This window comes from Macaca nemestrina, chromosome 6, assembly GCF_043159975.1.
Source record: "Macaca nemestrina isolate mMacNem1 chromosome 6, mMacNem.hap1, whole genome shotgun sequence".
Taxonomy (NCBI): Eukaryota; Metazoa; Chordata; class Mammalia; order Primates; family Cercopithecidae; genus Macaca; species Macaca nemestrina.
The window spans coordinates 86,446,971-86,471,779 of NC_092130.1; the positions used below are offsets into that span (position 1 = coordinate 86,446,971).

At 36.8% G+C, this 24,809-nt stretch overlaps 1 protein-coding gene across 17 annotated transcripts in view; it reads left to right on the forward strand.

Annotated features, from left to right (window-relative positions):
- Positions 1 to 24,809, forward strand: part of LOC105491971 (multiple C2 and transmembrane domain containing 1) — a 598,621-nt gene that overhangs the window by 400,795 nt on the left and 173,017 nt on the right. For all 17 annotated transcript variants that reach the window (XM_071097827.1, XM_071097830.1, XM_071097833.1 and 14 more), the window contains 2 exons: positions 7,911 to 8,097; positions 13,785 to 13,878. In XM_071097827.1, the coding sequence (XP_070953928.1) occupies positions 7,911 to 8,097; positions 13,785 to 13,878 (281 nt within the window). The remainder of the gene's footprint in view (positions 1 to 7,910; positions 8,098 to 13,784; positions 13,879 to 24,809) is intronic.

Sequence of the window (24,809 nt, forward strand, 5' to 3'; positions counted from 1 at the left end):
TGGATTGTTTTGGCAGATCCCTTGCCGGATCTGATTCTAGCACCATTGCTTTGTGAGCCATAACGGGGCTGACATAGAGCTCAAGTGGAGTAGAAGTGTCGGCTCGGCAGATTCTTGTTTATCATTGCTGTTCACTTGTGCTTGCTCAATTAGCGTTATCTTCTATCCACAGTTCCTTTGGTGGGATCTTTTAAAGCCAATTGTCCATTTTGTGAGGATTAGTTTAGTTAAAATTAGATTATATAATCTCTAAATCCACTTAATAGGTCATGTATGAACTGCAATTCAGGAAAGGCGAGTGAGCCCCGAAGGGTGCCACCGTCGACCCCTTCGTGTTAGCCATGCAGCTCCTATGCCTCCCTCAAAATACTTGAGGCCTGTGTGACTTAGCTGATGTATGAGCCACCTGTATTCATGTGAGTATTAGATATTGATGAGGCTTGATTTCTGTCTTATTTTTAAGGTAAAAAATAATTACAAATGGTTCTAACATGTACTTTCTATACCCCAGGGGACTCATACGAACACACCTAGGGTGCTAATCACAAGACTGTTTCATCTGGGAAGGAATGTTGTGGGTCACTGGTTCAGAGACAGCAGATGGAAAGGCAGGGGAGAAAAACGGTGATCAGAACGCTGAGATTTTTCTCCTTGAAGTTTTAGAGGATAACATCACCATATAAAGATGATGACTGTTCCTTTCATGTGCTTAAATAGTTCAAATGTATATAGTTTTTTTTGTTTGTTTGTTTTTAAATGCAGAGAACTTCAAGCTCTGATATGGAAGTCAGGAAACATGGTTCAAGTTCTTGCTATCACTTAATTTTTCTAAGTCTTATTTTTTCCTGTCTCCGAGGTACCATCCCTGACAGTGAGAGTGAGAAAGAAAGAACATGAGGCAGGGACTACGAGGAAGCATTTGTAGAATGAGGGAAAGTAGCTCTAAAATTGATATGGTTTGGCTGTGTGTCTCCACCCAAATCTCATCTTGAATTGTGGCTCCCATAATTCCCATTGTTGTGGGAGGGACCCGGTGGAAGGTAATTGAATCATGCGGGTGGGTCTTTGCCATGTTGTCCTTGTGACAGTGAATTAGTCTCGTGAGATCTGATGGTTTTATAAAGGGGAGTTCCCCTGAACATGCCTTCTTGCCTGCCAACATATAAGACATAACTTTGCTCCTCATGCACCTTCCATCATGATTGTGAGGCCTCCCCAGCCATGTGGAACTGTGAGTCAATTAAACCTGTTTCCTTTATAAATTACCCAGTGTTGGGTATGTTTTTATTAGCAGCATGAGAACAGACTAATACAAAAATCTCTTTTAGATTCGAGTCTGTTCTGGTTATTCTGTTGATTCATTAATTGATGAGTTGAATTTGATGCAGATCACTTGAATTTTCAAATATCAAACTAAGGCAAATGTGATAGTATAACTAGATAACACATTTACATAGCACTTTCAACTTTTCAAAATACTTTTTCATCCATGATTCCTGTGTTCTTACAATTCTTTGCAAAGAGAAGGCATGTTTTTTTTTAAATTTCCGTTCAATAAATGAGGAAAGCTGAAGTATGAAGAGTTTAAGTGACTTGCTTAATATCACAATACTAATGAATAATTGGGATTTATTAAAATTTCAGTTTTCTGAACTCCCAGCCATGGACTCTGAAGTCAAATAACTTTCTTCAAAGTAACACAGAATCTATGCTCATTCTGAAGTGAGGATCTGAGAAACGTGAAGGTTTAGAAGGGGTTGAATCTCCAAATCTAAGCAGACCTAAGACATAAACACTTAATGAATAGTTAATGAATGAATTAATGAGTGAGTGAAATAAGTATTGGGGAGAAGTCAAACCACTTTCTAGGAAGACAATATAGAAGTGGTAGAATGAGCACATTACACACTAGCACTGGCTCTGCCACTGTCAAGCATTGTCACCGAGGGTAAATTATTGGCCTCTCTGAGCCTCCATTTCCTTGTGCATAGTACTTTAATACTTACGGTGCACCAGCTGTATTCCAGTTGCTGTGCCATACGCTGAGAATAAGACATTGTTCCTGCCCTCGAGGCATTTCAGGGTATTGAGAAAGATAGCTCCAAGTTATTTCAATGAGAATTGGTAAAAATTAGACATGCAAAGATGAGATACATCATCTCAGGCTGAGGGCATGCCTTGTCCAAACATAAAGAAACAGGTGCATTCTAATATGGATGTTGGGAGGATTATAAGGCTTCTGGAATGATAAGTTGTAAGAGAGAATGCATTAGCAAGTGACACATAAGCTGATGGTAATTCATGGAGGGTACTGTTGACTGGCTAAGGATATATTGTAAATAGTACAAAGCCAGGGAGGGACATGGTCAAGTTTGTGTTGTAGACATCCATACGGAGAGGGTTGGACTGTAGCAATGGTTTTTGCCTTGGGCCAGTTTCTCGAGAAAAATGGAGCATGAGGCAGTGATTGAGTGCTGGTACTTTATTAGGAGGTACCATCCCAGACAGTGAGAGTGAGAAAGAAAGAACTAGGGAATACTAGTATTTCTAGGGAATACTAGGAAGCAATGAAAGGAAGTATGTTCATGAGTTGGTCACTGTTCCTGGTATTTCAGAGATATAGCTGGCTGCTTAGCAGGTGCATCCATATGGCCACATGTGCACAGGCCATGTGGAGAATTACATTTTGGCATAGTTTGTGAAAGGGAAGAGGAGAGGGACATTGTCTTCCCATCTCCTATTACATTGATCACAGTTCACCCTACAAGGAGATAACTTCTGCATTGTTTCATGCAGCTTCCTTGGCAGCTGATCTGGGAGCCAGATACAATCTTCACAGTGCAGAAGTGCAGAAGTGGCTTTAGAAGTGGCTTTAGAAGTGCAGAAGTAACTTTGGAAGTCAGAAACTCAAAGTATATGGCAGCTAGGCCTGAATGCACCTTGGCAGAAAAGGGGAGTGCCTAGCTCTTTTGGGATAGTGAAAGATCAGCCAGCCCTAGGTGGGAGACCCATGAGGACCCAGGCATGGGTTTGGGATGAAGAGCAGCCCTTTGGGGAGGCACAGCCATAGGAGCAGCTGAGGCAAAGCGAACAGCTGAGGACTCAGGAGACCATGGCTCCTGGAGAGCCTAGGGAGCTATGTAAGCTGTGTCAGGTAAGTTTTCAAACCACAGATACCAACCCTCAATAAAAAACAGATGTCAGGGGAGCTGCTCTGTGAACCAAAGAGGATAGTCTACACCCCTTTTTCCCACACTGCCACCCATAGTGGCCTCTGAGGCACACCCTACTGCTCTTTGCAATACAGTCTGAAATTAGATGAGATGAGATGAGATGCCTTCTTACACCAACATTCAGAAGTTTTTTTAGCAATACATCTGAGGAATAATATTTCACTGCCTATAGATAATTTTGTTTTCTTAGCTTTTTGATTTGTGGAATTGCAAAGAAAGGAAGATGCAGCAAATGTAAACATAGAGCTACAACAAATTGTGGAATTTGAGGGTTTGAGAATTTAAAGTTCATCTGCACATGAGAAAACTGAAATTCAAGAGGATAAGTTATCTTGAAAGAGGTCACATGACTAATTAATGTAAGACTGAGGTCTAGAACCAAGGGAATCTGACTCCCAAACCCAAGATCTTTTCTCTGTGTATGTATGTGTGAACATATATTTGGAGTTCATAAATTTGTTTTGATGCTCTTTAGATTTTGCGTTTTTATCTTGATAACATTATAAAACCATTACTGTGTGCCTATCCTGAACCATCTGGATGGCCACTTATTACTTCTATATTCAAACGGTAGTGAAACCTCCCTTTGTTCAGGACATAACAGTACCAGTGAGCCAAATACAGAAGAATCTACCCCATAGCAATTAGTGCTGTGTTCACATTGCACTAGACTATGTTGTAAGAGTTCCATCCTTGAACATATTTGTTCAAAAGTTATGTGAGAGTAGCAAATGCTTTTTCCCCACCCAATTCCAGCAACAATTTGATTTGATACCCATCAGTGAAGCTTTAAGTTTATCCTCAAGCTAACAAGAAAACTTTGCTTAGTTCTAGGTGATACTTCATTTAAAATGGCATCTTACTCTCGAGTAGAATATTTAGATAAATAAGAGATCCGAATAACCTTAACTAGCACAAAGAACCTTAAAGTCATTAAATACTCTCTTGTCTGATATATTTATGAAAACGGACATTCTCTACATTGGAATTATTAAAGTCAAAATTCTGAAACACTGAATATAGCACAGGACCTGAGATAAACTATTTCTATGAGTACACCCAATACTAAAATTTTAGTTGTTACAGAAAAGCATAATATTCCCTATAAATTTATATTGTTAATTTAAATTTATTTCATAGTTTCAAAATTCAATTTATAAATTTTTCTTAATCATCACATAAGAACAATAATTTATAGCTTTCTTCTCTGGTTTATATATATTTTTAAAGCATAAAAATAACATATTTTCATACTTGGAAACTGAGATAATTCTTTCTGTTAAAAATAAGTCCAGGCACAAAGAGGGGAACAACAGACACTGGGGTCTCCTTGAGGGCAGAGTTTGGGAGGAGGGAGAAGATCAGAAAAAGTAACTATTGAGTACTAGGCTTAGTACCTGGGTGACAAAATAATCTGTACAAGACCCTGTGACAGGAGAGTTTACCTATATTACAAACCTGTACATGTGCCCACCAAAACCTAAAATAAAGGTTTGAGGGGAAAAAGTCAGCTGGGTGTGGTGGCTCATGCCTGTAATCCCAGCACTTTGGGAGGCCAAGGTGGGTGGATCATTTGAGGTCAGGAGTTTGACACTAACCTGGTCAACATGGTGAAGCCTAGCTCTACTAAAAATACAAAAAAAAAAAAAAAAAAAAAAAAAAGTAAGTGTGGTGGTGGGCACCTGTAATCCCAGTTATTTGGGAGGCTGAGACACGAGAATCGCTTGAACCCAGGAGACAGAGGTTACAGTGAATTGAGATCATGCCACTGCACTCCAGCCTGGGTGACAGCATAAGACTCTGTCTCAAAAAGTCCAGGGCTGGGTGTGGTGGCTCGTTCAGCACTTTAGAATGCTGAACCGGGTGGACTGCTTGAGCCCAGGAGTTCAAAAGCAGACTGGGCAACATGACAAAACTCCATCTCTACAAAAAATACCAAAAAAAAAAAAAAAAAAATCAGCCAGGCCTGGTGGCACGCACCTGTAGTCCCAGCTACCTGGAGGCTGAGGTGGGAAGAATCACCCGAGCTCGGGAGGTCAATGCTGCAGTGGGCCATGATCATGATCGCACCACTGCACTCCAACCTAGGCAACAGAGTAAGACCTGGTCTCGAAAAAATTAAAATAAAAATAAAAAAGCCCAGATATTACCCAGTTTGAGAAGCACTGTTAACAGTGCTTCTTCCTGGGATGCATGATTACTTAGAGTGGTGGAGAAAAGCCTAGATCTTGGATTCCAGAGTCCTAGGTTCAAGTGGACTCCGATAATAACTAACCATATGTCTCACCTCCGTCATGTACCCTCCCTGGCCTCAGTTTTCTCATTGGTAAATTAAGGAGACGGCAAGAATCACGAATCTGGCCGGGCGCGGTGGCTCAAGCCTGTAATCCCATCACTTTGGGAGGCCGAGACGGGCGAATCACGAGGTCAGGAGATCCAGATCATCCTGGCTAACACGGTGAAACCCCGTCTCTACTAAAAAAATACAAAAAACCAGCCGGGCGAGGTGGTGGGCGCCTGTAGTCCCAGCTACTCGGGAGGCTGAGGCAGGAGAATGGCATAAACCCGGGAGGCGGAGCTTGCAGTGAGCTGAGATCCGGCCACTGCACTCCAAGCCTGGGTGACAGAGCCAGACTCCCAGAATCACGAATCCTTCTGCCTACTGGAGCAAGGTAGAATAATTAAGTGAAATAGGCCAGTATGGGGAACAGTAACTAATTCAGAGGACATTTACCTTGTATTTAAAAATATTTATATTCAAAACTTTTTTAGCACAAGCAAAACAACAAATCTATGGATCAGATTCCGTCTGAAAACTGCCAGTTTGCAAAGCCTAACTTATATAATCTTGAGAGCAGCTTCCCCACCCGTAAAGCATTAAATGCAATGACTAATATAAATTAAGAGAAACCAACATCTATATGATCAGTACAAAGTGGTGGTGGGCATAGAAGAAAATCCTTCAGAAGACATCAATGTGTTTTAGTGTTTTAAGAGTGCCGCAGCTTCATATAAAAAAGGAAGGGACCGGGAAATGCATGATCAAAGTGAGTGGAAAAAAAGAAACAACAAAGTAAGCGAAAGACTTTTTTTGGTTCCAACTGTATCCAACCAAAAATATTGCCTGAATTATAGTCTCTCGTCAATTCTCTAGTAGTATACTCTCTATCCAAGTCAGAGTTACAAACTGTGGGCCCAGCAGTGTGTCAGGTGCTGGAAAGATCTCTAAAGATAATACCTTTTTTTTTAAATTAGAGAATGTGTTTGAATGGTTGTTTTCCACTGTAAAAATTTTTAACCTCAATTTGTTCCAGGTGTTATTGATAAGAACTCAATTCCAATTAAAATTAAAATATGAGATAAGGGATGTGATATGTTTTTTCACCCTTCAGAGTTTGAGGAGACAGCACAAGAGTACCTTGGAATGGGTATTGTGATAGCAGAAACAGTGCAGTTATTTGACATATATTCTAACTTCAGGAAGATGTTTCCAGACTTGTACAGACTCTAATCTCTCAATTTCTCAATAGTTAGCATTTAGTACACACAGACTTTCTGCCACTGACCAGGGCATTGCTTATTGTTTTCCTTTCTTACATCAATATTCCTCTTCCTCCCATTTGTATCTAGTCCCAGACATCCCTCATATTAACCAATAGGCAAAAATAAAAGGCCTATTGAAATATTGGACTTCGGTTCAATATCTGCGATCACTCTTGCTAAAGAGATGTTTGAACTCAACTATAAGCTTTGAAACACTGTCCATAGGAGTTTAGTTTAAAAGCAGAACCATAAATACCAAATAGTGTGAGGAATAAGAAACAGCAAGAGTTTAATCTGTCTCTGACCACCCAGTTTATGGTAGGTTACCACATTTATTCTTATAATTGGCTATTTCCTGTTTTAAATGCCTTTTACTCATGCCTGCCACCTTTCTCAGTTTATTAGCCTTGTGGTCACCACATTACCTTTCTCTTCAAAATCAATTGACATTTTTATGAAAAGCGTTTTCAAGGTATTAGCTCTGAGAGAGTGGCATACAGAGCATGCACTGCCACATTAGAAAGTCCCTCTTAGCACAACTCAGGTGCATAACACTCGAGCTATTATGTTTTAAGGAGATTTATGTGTTTTTATTTAGATTTATACAGTGTACTGTGAATATATTGACATGATTTTAAAAAATGTAAAACGTATGGCATCACAATGGTACATATTCTATTCACTGCTTAATAACATTTATGAATGAGGGGGAAACATCCATTTTTTAAAAGTAACACAAAAATTCAGAATTTTAGTTGTTGGTCTCTCTAGATAGCTCACATCATTTTTCTATAAGCAAAGCCCCAGTGACCTAATTCCTTAGGCCACCTAGAGATAGGAAGTCCTTACCACTTTATGAATACCGTGACAGTGAGTAATAGTAGAATTTCAGATTAGCATAGTTTTTGTATCTTACAGGAAATAAACAATCACAGACCCTATGATAATTAGGGTCTGAATTTTGTTAAGAAAGTCAGCTGACTTGAAAGGTGTTTTCTTCCAGTGGTCCAAATAATATTTCTATTGATTTATTTTTCATAGAGCTCTGAACAGCTGTTTGATATGGCAAAAAAAAAAAAAAAAAACCCAAAAAACAAAAAAGGCCACTTGCTGATTCAAAACATTTGTCTCTAGGTGCCAGGTCGACCTGTCAGCCCTCAGTAGGGAACAGACGCACAAGCTGGAGTTGCAGCTGGAAGAGGGTGAGGGACACCTGGTGCTGCTGGTCACTCTGACAGCATCAGCCACAGTCAGCATCTCTGACCTCTCCGTCAACTCCCTGGAGGACCAGAAGGAACGAGAGGAGATATTAAAGAGATATGTACGTATGTAACCCTCCTCCTTCTAGAGCCACATGTGACTAGAAGAGGTTGTAAACAATTTACCAGGAGGGACAGAAGTACTTCTGAGAAGCTGTCTGATGGAAGAATTGGCACAAGTAAAAAGCAGAGTGAAAATAAATGCCACCCAGACCTTTGCAGAAGCACTTGCATTACCCACCCAAGTCTTCTAGAGACTTGATCTTCTCTAGAATCCCTTCCAGAGCAAATTCTGGATTCTGAGATTTTACTCAATGATTTTATCATGCAGGGATGCTGCCCATAAAGGAAGGCCAGGTTTACATAACATGACTTTAAAATTAATTTATTGATTCTTTGTAGCTGCAATTACAATTTCTTTGTCTTTCCAAGTTTGAGATGGAGTTAATGGTACTTACGGTAATTAGTACCTTGGTAACTAAAGAGTATTTACAGGAGTGATTTTTATTTCCAGCTGCTCAGGAAAGCCTCACTTCATTTCTTTAATTTTTTTAATTGAATGTGAAATCGAATTAAAGGAAGGCTCCTTCTTTTTGATCGAATGTGGAACGATAGTATGGAATAGTGAATCACTAAAATGACTACCCTACTCAAATTTTACCAAACTGAAATATTCACAACCAAATCTTACTATTTCCCAGCATCCTCCCACTGGACATTTCCCACCATGTAGTTTTCTTGAATCAACAGAGAGGGGAGCTCTTACTCCACCATTCTCTCTCAATGGAGGTTTGAAAAAGTAAATGCCTTAGTACCCATGAAGCTGGGAGAAAAAGCTTTTCCACTTAAAATGACAAAGCTTGTATTGTACAGTGCCGCCAGGTGTTTAGAAGGCTCCTCTAGACACTCAGCCATGAAACCAAGCTCCGACTAACAAAGAACCACTTTTTTTTGGACTTTAAAATATTCCTATTTGCTGACTGACATCCTTTCAATAACTGAATTTAATAAAGATGTACCTTATCAGGCTGTGCAGATAACATGAAGTGCTGGTACTAATGCTCTACAATATTCTTCAAACAGATTAGCAGGATGTGCGCTTCAGCAAATTTATTCTGGCTATCTCCACTGAATCAGCTGTCTGCTAATGCTTGTACAACTCATCCACCAATGGTGTTATCATAAACAGTTTAATAGAGGTGACTTAGCAAGGCTAAATAGTATATATTTTTAAACTACCTAAGAGCCTAAGATATTGTGTGACATCTTCTAATATATAATTGCAATTATGAAGATTATTTTACATTGTGGTATCCACCAAAACATATTCTTCTGTTACCAGAAGTGAGCCTCGTGAATTACAACAATTTTAATGGAGTTAATCAGTATATTAATATAAAAATTCTTCTAGGCATTATAATACTATAGTTGATGAATTAATATTTTGATATTATCCCATATATTAAGGGATATTGCTGCCTAGGTAATTAGAAGTAATCCACCTATTATTAATTTTTTTTCTTTTTACTGGATGACTGAATGGCAACTGGCCATTTCCATTCAGAATTTGAGTATTTGTTTCCATGTCTTTTTTCAATAAAATGTAAAATATTATGCAGACGTTTGACTTAATTCTCACATTGTATTCTGCTCAATATATTAAAAAACGAACCATGTTTAAACATACTTTTTTTTTCAGCCTTGATTTTCAGGCAGAGGCCTATACCTCCCTCTAGAGACATACCTGCTGCTAAGCCACTATGTGCAACATAGCACATCTGTTATATTTACTCATAGCCATGAAATGACAAAGACCCATGGATCAGGCTTCAGTGTGTTTCCTTTTTATAACAAGGATCATGAAATGAATGAATGAATGGCACATCACATCTGAAATATCATTTGTTTTGGAGAAACATATAATGGAGGTTGTTTGGAGAATTATTTCTATATTTTCCTGCAAGAACATGTGTATTTTTAAAAGTTGAGGTCAAACTTGGGAGTTTGACACTGGTCACTGTCAGGGGAGCAGATGAATTGCCCCCACTCTGATATGAAGCAGCCCTAAACAAAGCCCTCCATTGCTGCTGTTTAGCTGTTCATTGCTGAGGATTGAAGTCCCACAAAGTAAACAAACATCACTCTGTGAGCCATTTTTTGATCACCACATTCTGAGAAGATGGCTAATTCCATTTTTTTTTTTCCTCTTTTAGGGGGAGGAAATGAGGGAAGGTCAATAGGGGGCGGGTAGTAATGGGTAGTAGACCAAGAGCAATTGTATGACCTTTTCAGAACGGGTATGCTGAACCCTTGCTCCCCCTTGTCACAGTTTAAAAACCAGAGGAGCTAGTTTAGAGAAGAAGTTGTTAGCATTCCATTTTTATTATGACATTTCACAGTCATCTGATTTAATGTCCCTTGACCGGATTGTCCACCGTGAGACGATGGGCTTGAAATGTTATTTAGAGCATTGATAAAAGGTGAGCGGTTCTAAGATGACAGCGGGTCATAAGGCTGGTGGTGTGACATTAATTTTCTCCATAACAGAGATGGAATAAGACGTCACGGTGACAAGCTGTCAATCAGCTCTGGCCCCTCAGAGCATCTCGATGCCATAGGATGGGGTATTGCCTCTCCCGTAATAGAGCTGAACTGAGATGCTCTCCCTGACAGCTGCTGCAGTCATAGAGAAAATATATTATACAGCCTTTCATTAAAAAAATAAAGAGGACTCCTCTCCAGAGCATTTCAATCTTTTCCCATCTATTGAGGGCTGAAAGGATTCACAGCAAATCATAGATTCCTCTGCTATGGAAATTTCTGGCTTCAGAAGCCATCCGGGTTTTTAGGCCTTCTAAAATAACCATAAATAGCAAGGCAGGAATACCTCTTGATGAAGTTACATTTTTAAACCAATGTATTTATTTATTACTTCTTATTATAATCGATGTGTCACTGGCCTTAACCGTTGAAATTTGCAATATATTATGGAGTGTCAGCTGACTTGGGGAAATGAAACCTTCAAACAATAATTACTACTCCAAATGGGAAGCAGAGGATCAGAGCCAAAGCACCTGAAGACAATATGTCTGTGGAATGAGGCTACCAATGTGAAATGATTCTCAGACATAAGGACTGATTATATTTGTTTTAGTCAAAATAGAACTTGATTTAAATTGCCTCTGAAAATTAAAGTATAGAAACCATTTTTTTTGATAAAACTGTTCCCCATCATTAGGGTCAGAGACTTATCTGATTTACAACATTGTGTAAGCTCTGAGATAAGAAACTTTCCAAACTTGCTGTTACTGTAGGAACACAACATGCCTACAAACCTCTGAATTATACCCTGCTGTCTAATGCCCCCACGGTGAAACCCTTCAGTTACAGGAATTTAAATGGAGAGAGAAGTGCATTTTTACTGAACCTTGTCACCTGAGTATTTTAAATAGATTTTTGGTGATAAATAACTGTTTAAAAACAATAAAAGATTAACAGTTAATCCTCATGCTAAACACTCTTATAAAAAGTTAGGCTGTGAGATTACTCATATATCCACATTTCCTCCTCTCAGTATACCAAGGTCATAGTTTCAGTGTAAACAATGACTGGTCATGCGGGACTGATAAAGTTCCTATCACAGTAAGCTTTTGCTTGTCAGTATTCTCACATTATTAATATGGTGATGGGAGTGCTTTTTACTCTAGTAACATTTTAATAGCTAACTTTATTATGCAAAAGTATGTTATGTTCTCTGATTATAAAACATTTTATAGATTATGAAAAAGAAGTACCTTTGATTTACTGAGTAGAAGTGCTGATCGCGTTGTAAGAAAAATGCTACGAAGTATAAATAAACAAATGCACATTAGCATTCTGTTGGTTCATTTTACTCTCAAAGTATTTGTGCCCATTAATTAGACTTCTGAATTATTGTATTGGTTTCCCTCTTTTAATTCCTTCAAGTGCTACACTTATAAAACACCACCGTTATTAATTTATGAAGTGAAATAGATTTTATCATTTGGATCCATTTTTTCTATTGAAGTTTCCATACTTCTGTACATACTAAAATAGCAAATAAAACTATAAATTTAAGAAAATTTTTTATTTTTAGTCATCAATTTATTTTTGAATTTATTTTTAGTCATCATTTTGATTGACTGTAGAAGATTGTGTCTGTCTTTCACTTATGTAGAACTACAGTAGTCTTTTGAAATAAATACTAGAAAATAGTCTTTAGGTAATTTAATCCTCATCTAGCCCATGCAATTTCCAAAACTCACCAAGAGGAAAATAGTAGAAAAAAATAATTAACTTAATGTTGACCTTCTTACCCCTAAAGACTGAAGAGCGTTACATATCCAACAACGTGAGATTTAATATTGATAATTAGCCTGAGAGTGGTGGTTCATGCCTGTAATCCCAACACTTTGGGGGTCAAGGCTGGAGGATCACTTGAGGCCAGGAATCGGAGACTATCCTGGGTAACATAGCAAGACTTTTTCTATAGAATTTAAAATGTTTTTAAAAACAAATTAACCAAGTATGGTTGCACCAAAAATAAGCAAATATGCTAGTAGTTCCAGCCACTCAGGAGGCTGAAGTGGAAGGAATGCTTGAGCCCAGAATTTGGAAGTTACAGTGAGCTATTATCACGCTACTGCACTCCAACCTGAGTTAGACCCTGTCTCTAAAAAAATAAAAATAAAAAAATTTTAAAAACCCCACTAATCTCCAAACCATTATATCTACAGATGAAAATATTTCTTGGAGTGGTGTGCTTGCTAGAGGAGATTGAAAAAAGGAAACAGACATATCTATTCCATAATTTATTGTTCACCATTTATTGATAATTGTTTATGGGAGTAAATGTGTTTTTTTTTATTCTTTCAGAAAATCTAATTATATAGTAACAATTATCCACATTGGGGTGTGTGTGTGTGTGTGTGTGTGTGTGTGGTGTAGATTCATGATGGTGGAAGGGTAATTTATACTGAAGAAACACAAATGACACCTTGAACCCCTTATGCAGCATCAAAGTTTCCATTCTATACATACTAAAATGGCAAATACAACTATAAATTTAAGAAAAATTACTCACTATTTTGAATTTATTTTACTTTTTTGAGTTGGAGTTTTGCCCTGTCGTCCAGGCTGGAGTGCAATGGCATGATTTTGGCTCACTGCAACCTCTGCCTCCTGAGTTCAAGCAATTCTCTGCCTCAGCCTCCCGAGTAGCTGGGATTACAGGTGCCCTCCACCATGCCTGGCTAATTTTTTTTTTTTGTATTTTTAGTAGAGAGGGGGTTTTACCATCTTGGCCAAGCTGGTCTTGAACTCCTGACTTTGTGATCCATCAGCCTCAGCTTCCCAAAGTGCTGGAATTACAGGCGTGAGCCACCGCTCCCAGCCTGAATTTATTTTTAGTCATCAACTTGATTTATGTTAAAAGATTATGTATGTATTTTACTTATGTAGAACTACTTAAGTTCTTATGTAGAATTGCATAAGTCTTTTGAAATAAATACTAGAAAACAGTCTTTAGGTAATTTAATCCTCAGCTAGTGCATGCAATTTCCAAAACTCACCAAGAGGAAAATAGTAAAAAAAAAATAATTAATGTTTAATGTTGATCTTCTTACCCCCAAAGTCTGAAGATAAACTAAAAAATGTAATGTTTTCTCAGCACACTCTTTAAGACTCCTTGGGACCTCCCTTTTCTAATACTGATGTTGGGGTCTTTCAGAGCCCATTGAGGATATTTCACAACCTGAAAGATGTGGGATTTCTCCAGGTGAAAGTCATCAGAGCGGAAGGGTTAATGGCTGCTGACGTCACTGGTAAGAGATGATGCAATTCTCCTATTGCTCAGATCAAGCAGCACACGAAGTCTACACCATTTAATAATTCAACTTTGCATTTCACCTGATGGATCATCAAAGTAAATAATTTAAAGATTCAGGGTTGATCTTAGAAATATTTGCCAACCCCCTTATTTTTATAGTAACTCTGCTTTTTAAAGGCAGGGTAACGTATTAAAAATAAACACTAAAAAGCAAAATGATTTTTGAATTGTTGCCTTCTTCAAAGTTTAATCAATGTAGTAGAAATACTTCTTCCAGGTATTGAACCAATGCTATACAGAATCAGCTTCCCTCATAGCATCAACACTTATAATTCAAACATGCATGAAATCTGTTGGATATTTCACTGAAAAGTTTAGATGCATAATACTCAATCATTTGGTATGAACTCTTGATATTTGGGTTGCTGATCCAACTCATTAGTCGTCCAAATTCCCTGGCACATCCCAGAGATAATTTTGGATCTAAACGAAGCCTCTAGATTGTTTGAAATTTCTTAAAGTAGGAAACAAGGCTATACAAATGTCCACATTAGCTTTGTCTCTTAAAGCTTCCTGATTTGCATAATGCTATTTCTGTAACATATTAACAAGCGGGCTGATGGCAATTATTTCATCAATTTCCAGAATTAAATCATTATTTTGAATTTATAACAATGTGACCATTCATTTATGATTTAATTTCATAAGGATTTGGGGTATGTTTATACTGTTCCTTAAATTATCCATCTCGAGTTAGATAATATATAGGACTGGCTTGACCAATTTGTGCAAGTTTCACTGTTTCTGAAGAAAATATCAATTTATCATTCTGGAAATATGCTTACCATTGTGAACATTCAGCCACATCATCCTAATGAGGTAACAAACTTATTTCACGGGAAGAAATGTACTTTTTCTACCATCCAAGGATCTGAAATCACTGTGCACTTCTTTAATTCATTCAACAGAATCAAAAACAAATAAAAGATAACATGTCTTCAAATGAAAATAGCAGATGTTTGTTCCAAAACTGCAATATTTTTATATTTTAATATTTGCCTATTAAGTGACCATGTGTGAGAAAATTTAAAATATTAGTTTACAGTTCCTTTAAAAAGGTAATTATCAACTCATTTGTAATCAAGAAGATGATAACAGTTGTCACATATTTTTTCAAAACAGGCATACCTGAAAATGGGAGAGTAGGTTGTTTGTAATATTTGCATATATGCTAATTTGGCTCCTTGTACAAAACAATTAATGTAAAATGTATACATTTTCCTATTTATGAAATTTCTTTCTAGTATGATTATAATCAAATTAATCTGGCACAATTATTTCTTTTAGAAAAATGCATGTACCATTTACTTCAAAAGCTTACATACCTGTCCATTATACAATTGGATAGAATTGTATAAGTTTGTCTTCTCTTGGAGAGAAGCTGTCATTGATTTTCAAACTTCATGAATATGCAAACTAGATTAACCCAGTTGGCCTGTATGCCACTATGGAAGTTAAAATACATGTTCTCTCAAAGCTGGAAAAAAATAGAGATATTTCTCTCCTAATGGTTCTATGTAAATTGATGTGAATAACAATAGCCTTTCCCCTGGGGATTCAATGAGACGTAATTTTCATTTGATAAAATGAACATTAATTTGGGGAATACTAAATAACAGAGTCTCCATTTTTTCCTCCAGTTTTAGAGATATAAATCTAATGATTCCCCATTTCATGCTGACCTTATAATCTAATGTGCTCTGAATTGAACAAGAGAGATGTTGAACTATTCAGGGGCAAAAAGATAATTCAGTCTTTGACCTTGCTCACTCTTGGACCTTCTGTGGTCTTTACAACATTTGTGATGGTGGCAAAAGTTGAAGACTATATATTTGAGTCAGAAATGTCTGAATATACTACCAATTTTAAAAATTATTTTTACTTTTGAAAAGTATAAATACATACATATAAATACTTTATATATACACACATATATATAAATACACACACGCACATACACACACACACACATATGTGTGTGTATCCTGATGCTTCCTTGTCTTTGTCATTAAATTTGGGACACAAGAAAGTTTTTTGTCTGCTTTCTCTCTTACTTGTTCAAAGAACTTTAAAGATATGATGTGCGTCTCAGTGGATAATAACAGTCAGGCTCTACAAGTTATTAGGCAATAGTTTGAAAAGAGGCAATTGACTAGCGCTGTCTTCAAATCCTCAAGTTAGCATCCATTTAGGAATTTTGTCGATGTAGAGGGGTGATTTTAAATCACTGGTAACTGTCTGTGCTAAGGCAAGAACATTTTCTGACATGGTACAAATGAGCCTGTTACTTATAAGATACACGGTTGGTTTCAGAACACTTTTTCTAAATAAGTCTAACGAGACAAATTTATATTTGACCAACTTAGCTCTATTTTTTAGATATTTTTAATGATCTGAACATAAAGCTAAACTCCCATTGTTTCAGCAAAATATGTTAAATTATAATATTCCATCATTAGACATGAGCACAGGAAAGAAAGAGTCTATAGTGTTTTAAGTAGCCATCAATCTTCCTACGGTTACAAAGAATTTTTCCCTTTCAAAATGTAAAATTTTTCTTTTGTTACAACACATTCATTGAGAAACATTGTGATACTGTATTAACTCTGTGTGAATAAAGAGCAATTGAGACTCTCTTTGAATGAGTGAGTATAAAGCACAAATTACTTTTTAATGAAACCCTCAATTCTTTCCCTTTCCACAAAAAGCCTATAGCCTTGTTCAGCTGAACACTACTACAGTAGGTCACTTCAGTTAAGCCCCTAATAAACTGTTGATGGTCGAGGGTAGTTTTTTCTTTGGTCTCAATAGCCCAGTGTTGGACAGTGCACTTCAAATCATTAAGGTTAATACAGATTTTAAAAAGAGATTAACTCTGGTGGTTAAGGCCTCCATTTACAACTCCCACACATACACATGCATTGAGCAAGGCACAAGAGTGGATTGAGATTTCAGTCAAATTGTGGGCATCTTTTCACAGCCTGAGAAAGTGGCACTGTGGTTTGGAAAGTTGGTCAGCTAAATTCTTCATAAGGGAAAAAGTTTGAGTCACTGAAAAGTACTTCTCAGTACAACTTACTTACCTTTCAACTAACCAGTGAAAAGGTTAATGTCTAACCGCACCATCAAAGCAAGACCTAGAGACTGGCCCTGCGTTCACTGGGGAAGATCTCTCTGCAGCTAGATCAAGTTTTCCTTAAAATTCTACAAATCGTGAGGAAAGGCCAGTGGGGTGGGGTGTGGGAGGGCAGGGGCGGCGAAGAAATATTTTTTCTTTGGGTGGTAGGAAATAGTTTGTGTTATCATTTGTCTTTTTTAGCTTCTGATTATTCTTTTCCTTGAGCAGGGCCTAATTTCTGCCTCAACAGAACATTCCAAGTCTCCTATATTGAGTGAGGCTTTCTTTGCAGAGTATTTAGACCTGGCCTATTGGTTCTTTCAAGTTCTAAGAGGAGAAGGAGAAAAGAGTTCTCCTCCGCCCCTCCCCTTCATTTCATTTTCCCCTGGGTTCTCGCTCTCTTTCTCTGTGTGTGTGTGTGTTTTTTTTTTTTTTTTTTTTTTTTTTTTTTTTTTTTTTTCTGAGCTCCTAAGGAAGAGGTCGTAGCTTCCCCAGGGAGACCAGCCACTCAGTTTCAGAAACAGCGATATGGGAGAACTGTGAAACCCTTCAAAAGATGTCCTACCTTTTCACTGTACTAAAAGGTACACTAATATAAAACTTCTCCACACCAGGTGAATTGATCTCTCAAATTAATGCACCATCTCCTTCAGGAAACAATAGAGGGAGAGGAAGAGAAAAAGGGTGGGGGGAGAGAGAGGGAGAGAGAGAGGGGGGGAGAGAGAATTTTACAATTAACAGAATGTGTCACTGAAATAGTCCCTTTAAATGAGCGTATCTTTTTCTAAAACAAGGCTATGCATAAAGACTTGCGACTTGCCAGCCCCGTAGTCTGGAAACCTACTAGTTATTAAGAGAGATGTTTACTACCCCTTTATTTGCATAGACTTTTCCCATGTTTTTCTTTTGGAAAACTGTCTTCATTGTTGGAAAATATTTAAGTAACAAAACAGCAGAAAAAGACATGCTACAGTTTTTTTATCAGCTTCCGTGAGAGTCTTATTATCTTAAGAAATAACAGTTAGCAGCTCAGATTCATTAGCAGAGCTAAATTTAAGCCCCATTTGACAGGCTGCCTAGAAAACATTTTGTTTTGCTGTCTGTGGGCTTTAATTAAGATGTGTTCAATTTCAGTCCTCTTCAGTCTAGCTCCCGCCCCCCCCCCCAACCCCCACCCCCAACTTGCTGTGTCACAGACCGGCGATCAGACACTTTTAGATGGTCCGGCCCATGACTTTGACCTTCTGCGCAGTCCGGCGTTCCCTGGGGAACCGTTCAACTCATGAGGTCTGATTTCACACTTCCAGGATGCCTCAGCTCTCTTAACAATGACAGGGAGACAAAGCCCTTTAGAGCAGGCCGCATGGGGACTTGTTTAAATTGGAAACCAGAGAGGAGTCAAGGAACAAGGTTATGGGCTACAGAATAGTGCTTTTAATAAAGAGCTCACAGCTCTGGCTCAGCTCAAAGAGGTCTACCTCTGTACAATTAATTGAGCCATTTATCTGGAGCATCTTAGGCCTCTACTTTCTCACAGAATTGCGTGGTAAATATCAGCTAAGAAGCAAATGAGATATGCATGAAATGAATTTTAACACTTTGATTACTGTGCCTCCAGTCTTCATTAAAAGTAAATTTATTTGTATTTCTGACCTCATTATCAGGAGGCTGCCTGCATTTTTATTGGTTCCTGTGATTTCCAGCTTGAGTGTGTCATGAAGGTATATTTTATACAAAGATTTGGATTTATTATTCTTGATATTTTCCCTGAACATTATGGGTCTATTCAGAGAAAGAAAATGAAAAGGCAGCTGTACAGAAAAAGGCAAGTCTGATCTTTGAAAGTTTTACATACAGTTGGAGAAATACCAAGCACATATACCTGACATAGACAAGATATTGTCCTTTAAAAAAATTAACTTTTGGTGGGTTACTCTAGCAAATAGCTTAAGACATATGCAGTTGTTACTTCAAGTGGCTGTAGGATACAATTGCTCAATTGGAAGAAGTTGCTAAGTTGCTTTTTAAAATAGAATTGTAGCAGTTTGAATTAATAGCTTTTGCCTTTAATTGTCATCATCATATTTAATAAAATTGACAATGTCTGATAAATGCAGCCTTAGATATTACAATCATTCTTTAAAATTTATGTTGGAAGAAAATAAAATATAAATCCTTTAAGTTCTACGTAATTTCATTCGAAGAACTGTATAAAATATAGTGGAAGTCCTTCATCTTGGTATATTATCAAGGATAAAATAATCTACCAAATACAAGAGAGGGTGTGCAAATAGTTGTAGTTTCTTAACTTTACTATCTTAAGATCTGAAAATTATATTGCTTGAAACAAAAACCTTAAGTTTTAACACAAAATATATAGGACATTTCTCAAGCAAAGTATGCTTTATTTCCATTACATAAGCTAATGTTCCATTTGCTTTTTAATAATTATGCTCATAGAAGACTTTTAAGGAGATAATATACCATGAGAAGACAGACATTTTATCCAATTTATAATCCATCAAAAATATACAACACCTGCTATTCTTATCATGGTACTATACCTGGTTTAAAAAACAATATTATACACATATACATGATAAATGTATTAATACTATATAAATCTTTTCCTTAAGAATGAGCCTAAACAAATAAAAATATCACAGGGAAAGAAAGCAAATCATTGTTCTTCCTTCTTTTATGTCACCACATCTTACATAGAAATTAAAGTTACTTTCTTTAGTAATTGCATTTTTAAAATGTAGCCAAATTCTAAATATAGAAAAAGTATTCTTCTAAAACCAAACAGTTGTTATCAAATATCTCCAAAAAGAGGAATGAAAATGATAATTTAGCACAAGGGCTGATGAAGCCTGAATCTGAGCCAGTGTTTTAAAGAGAATTACAGAAATCATGTGTGATTCATATGCAGGTCACATGGTTAGAAGATACTGCCCTGGAAGAATAGGTGGGATGACAAAAGAGATTGATAATTGGGTTTGATATGCGCTAGAGGTGAAGGACTATGGGTTGAGAAAGTGGTGGTCCCACTATCAATGGGAAATGAGGGAAAGAGAAATACTGTAAAATAATTAATCGGGTTCTGTAGAACAAAGATTACAAAATGATCCTTTGAGTAAAGAAATAGCAAATTGCTGATTTGGCTCAGAGGGCTAGCTCTAGGATTTCAATCAGTGCTTGAAGAAATACTTTCATAATGCTAGAATCATTGTTTAAAATTAAACTTTTAAAAAATATTTTGTTACAGTGCAACATAATTGTGCAAATAAGTGATGTGTTTTCTAGAACAATGGATCAAGGAAATGCTACAAATAGAGAGGATCTAGATTTAACTAGGTTTTTGAAAAAAAAATAAAACTTACTACAGAGATACTTGGGTTAAATGATAGTATAGTTGGACTTGTGAGTGACTAAATAGTCAAGCCTGAAGAGTAATTATTAAAGGATTGATGTCAGTGGGGATGCCAAGTGGGTTACAGGGCTCTGTCCTTGGTCTAAGCTGTTCAATGTGTTTACCAATTACTTTGAGGAGGTAATTGACTGCTTCCTTACCAAAGTTGCTAGGAGGGCTACTTAATTCATTTTATGTGAGACCAGTATATGTATACAATCCTGTGCTGCAGACAAAAAATAGGCTTAATTCAATAAGATGAACATTAAAAAGTGTAAATCCAAAGTCTTTCCTGGGTATTAAACTGTGATATCTTGCTTTAACCATAGAAAATAAAGAAAAGACTTTAGGATTTGAGTTTAAACTCCATGAGAGTAAATTATACATACATCAATTCTCTTACATTGAATAAAGGTGAAATGTTGAGAGTGATCTTCTACTGGGGACTCATCAGATATGCTGGGGTATTAATCCAGTTTGTGAATACTCTTTAAAGAAGGACATTGACTAACCAGAATATATTTTCAACTGGTATATCTGCTGTTTTAAAATCAAGTCAATTGAGAATAGTGCTGGAATGATAATAATAACAATAACAATGACAACTAACATTTATTGAGCCCTGATCACATATAACTAATCTCACAATACCCTTAGTAGGGACTATTGTTATTCCCACTTTATAAGCTGGAAAACTGAAGAGTAACGGAGAGGCTAGGTAACTCTTCGATGATCAACACACACACGCACACCAGCTTGTAAATGGCAGGGCAGGCATACTGATCTAGATCTTTCCACAAAAGCCACCAACATATTTGTATTGGAGGAAAGAAGAACTTGAGGGCATATGATTTCTTTTATCAATTATCCAAAGGCCTGTCATGAGGATAGTGTAGATAAGAGCTAGCAAGGGGGTAAATGGCCAAGGTTTAGGTCCAAAGAGCCAACTTCCTTCTAGAAAATTTAATCAGAAGGGTATTTATAATAAAGTATTAAATAAATCACAGAATCTTTGCGGGACAGGAAGGGCCTAAGAAAGGAGACTCTAAATTCAGTCTCTAGAGGTTAGTACTAAAGCCACATGGCAGAACCAAGGAGTTGTTGACATTAACAAGTTGGGAAGACATTGTGACGACTGATACATGACCCCTGCTTGCAGTTTGCAGAAGTAAAATTGACTCCTTGTGCTCTCACTTAATTGAATTCTAATATCAAGTCTTAGGCAAGAACATCTGATTCATGCAACCTAAATCACATCTACATCTCTAGCTGCAAGGGAATCTAGAAATGTCACTTTAGGCCTAATGTCCTCTATAGATCAGGAAGAGACACTAGCAGGTAGTTAGAATGGATGCTCAGCAAGCCATCCACAGTGTCCAGCAGAGGATGGCAGGTAACGAACATTGATCACATATTCTCTACATGATAGATGCTGTACTCTCCCTTCACGCCTATCATTTCATTAAGATTTTCTAATTACTACAGAAGGCAAATTATAGAATAGATAAAAAGCTACAGAGACATAATTTTATACACGATATGAAGAAACATTTTCCACAAGTTACAATTGCCAACAAAAAATAGATCCAGAGATTCTTGTAGAGGTAATGATTTCCACATTACTAAAACTTTCGAAGCAGAGCCTGAAGGACCACCTGGTTGCAGAGATAATGCAAGCCCTGGATGAGGTTTTGAACTTGACCTCTTAAGATTTATTTTCAAGCCTTCAGATTCTAAGATATTGTAGTAGGTACCAAGATAAATAACATATTCCTGGATGAGATATTTTGTAAAAGAGAAATAAAGAGACAAAGACATTATTCTAAAGGCAAAGACTTAACAGATGACAATTTTCAGTTATTGTCTTTAGTTTTAAAAAATATATTTAAAATGTTTAATCACCTAATAGAGTACTTAATTTTTTTAAGCATAAAAAAGTTTATTTCACTGCAAAAGATCTCACCAGCTAATTAATTTACTTATAGGAAAGCTTATCTGAAACCTCATGCTTTTCTGCAGGGAGGTCTGAGTATATATTTACTATAAGTCCTAAAGTGTCTAACAAGCCTTGCAAAAACAAAGGAGCTTCTAATGTATTTTTATGCTCATTTTAGACCAAACAACTTTTGTGTTTCTAAGCTTGTAACGAATCACTTGCATATAGTTTCTATATTAAATATGAATTGAAAATGAAGTATTTAAATGTTTTTACCATAATTTATCTAAACTGTTAAAAACTTAGGCATAATTTTCTCACGGCCTCTTCTCATTTTATAGATCCCATAGTCTCCTTCCTCTTTGTTTTCCAGTTTCTCATCTGTCTCCTTTCACTTCTTATTCTTCTGTCATTAATTTTGAGCTTCCCAACATTTATCAATATGGTTCAATTCCAAGACTCAAAAATGCATCCAGTTACACACAATTCTGTAAATATTATTTTTCAGATAGTTCTAGATCCCAGAGGAATTAAATTTATATTTACATTGAGCTTTATCTATTTCCATTACCTTCGGGTCTCAAGGTGTGGTTCAGGAACCTCTGGGGATCCTCAAGACCCGTTCAGAGATCTCTGAAGCCAAAACTATCTTCATAATAATACTAAGATATTATTTGCCTTTTTTATTCTCATTCTTTCATGAGTATACAATGGAGTTTTCCAAGGGCTACATAATCTTTGATTATTCCAATGTTAATAGGTCATGGATTTATTATTTCTAGTGAATTAATAAATATTTTTAATGTTCTCATTCCTAACATGGTAAATTTTGATAGATATAGCCCACATAAAAACTCTCTGAGATCCTTAATAATTTTTAAGAGTTCCTAAGATCAAAATGTTTAAGAATTATTGCTGTTAGACAATGATTATCAATTAGGAGGAGGGTAGTATTGCCCCAATGGGTGTTTTGAAGATTTTTGAGGGAATTTTAGTTGCCATAGTGACTGGGGAGCATACTGGTGTTTGGTAACTGGGGTTGGGGATGCTACATATCCTACATGATGTAAATTTACATAATGAAAATTTAATCCTGCATTTAAATATAGATATTGCTATACGTTTAAAATCTGTCTCATGATTGTCTAAGCCTAGATTGCATCCTGAAATACATAGTATTATTGATTCAAGCCTTGCAAATGGCTGCCATTTCACACAGTATACACCAAAGACCTTAAGATGGTGTCCAAGGCACTTAATTACCTTATTCCCCATTACTTTTCTGACATCTTCTACTCACCTTCCCGTTGCACATCCTGCCCCAGTATCAGAGGCCTCAAGCACACCAGGCTTTTGGTCTAGCTCTTTCTCTACCTGGATCACTTTTCTCCAGAAGTGTTTCTCTACTTTTGTCCACTTTTCTACTTGGCTACTCCTTTACCCGCTTCAGTTCTTTGCTCAGACCTCACCTTCTTAATGAGGCCGATTCAGACCACCCCAATTAAATCTATCAGCAGTGCCCCTCCTCTACCCTCTCCAAACCCCTTTTCCTACTCTATTTTTTTCTGTTTTTGTTTTGTTTTGTTTTGTTTTTTTATTAACACATATCACTCTCTAATATACAATATATCTAGTAACTTTGTTTGGTATTTATTCTCTTTCTCCCCCATTCCCACTGTGAGTAAATTCGAAGACAGTGGACACATTTCCCTTTTCTGTTTGTATGGCCTGGCACATAATAGGCACTCAATAAATATTTGTTGAATAAATCAAGGTATGATTTTATTGTAAACAACTTTCTATTTAGTCCTCCTTTATAATACAGTTCTGGTATTATATTAAAATTTGAAATTGTGTGTCAGTCAGTTTTATTCCAGGATAGTAAAGAGGACATTACAAAATCTTCAATATGAAAAAAAAGTATTAGATCTAGTAGGTTGAAAGCCACAACTCTAGGGTGTCAATTTTCTTGCCATAATGAAATCTGCTTCATGACTCAGTGAGAAAAGAGAAGGCTTATTATTATTATTCAGTCCCAGAATCAGACCCAGTGGGGACCTAGTTAAGAGTGTGAGTTAATGTAATTCTACCAATCAGATGTTTAAAATATGTTTAGGTCAGTTGATGGAAAAGGATAAGGTCAAAGCCCCATCTCCAGTGATAAAAGGAGGATGGAAGATGTCTTCAACATATGCTGCTTTCTGTTCTGATGGACCCTGTGGAATTCCCTCAACTATAACATTATTATATGTTATGATTGAAATTCCAGTTTCTATAAGGGATAGATGGCAACCTTGATTATATTTTTTAAAAGATGAAAATATAGTCATTTCAAACTGTGGCAACTGAGAAAATTAAGTGAAAGAACTTAATTTGTGCAAGGTAGGTGCAAAATAAAAG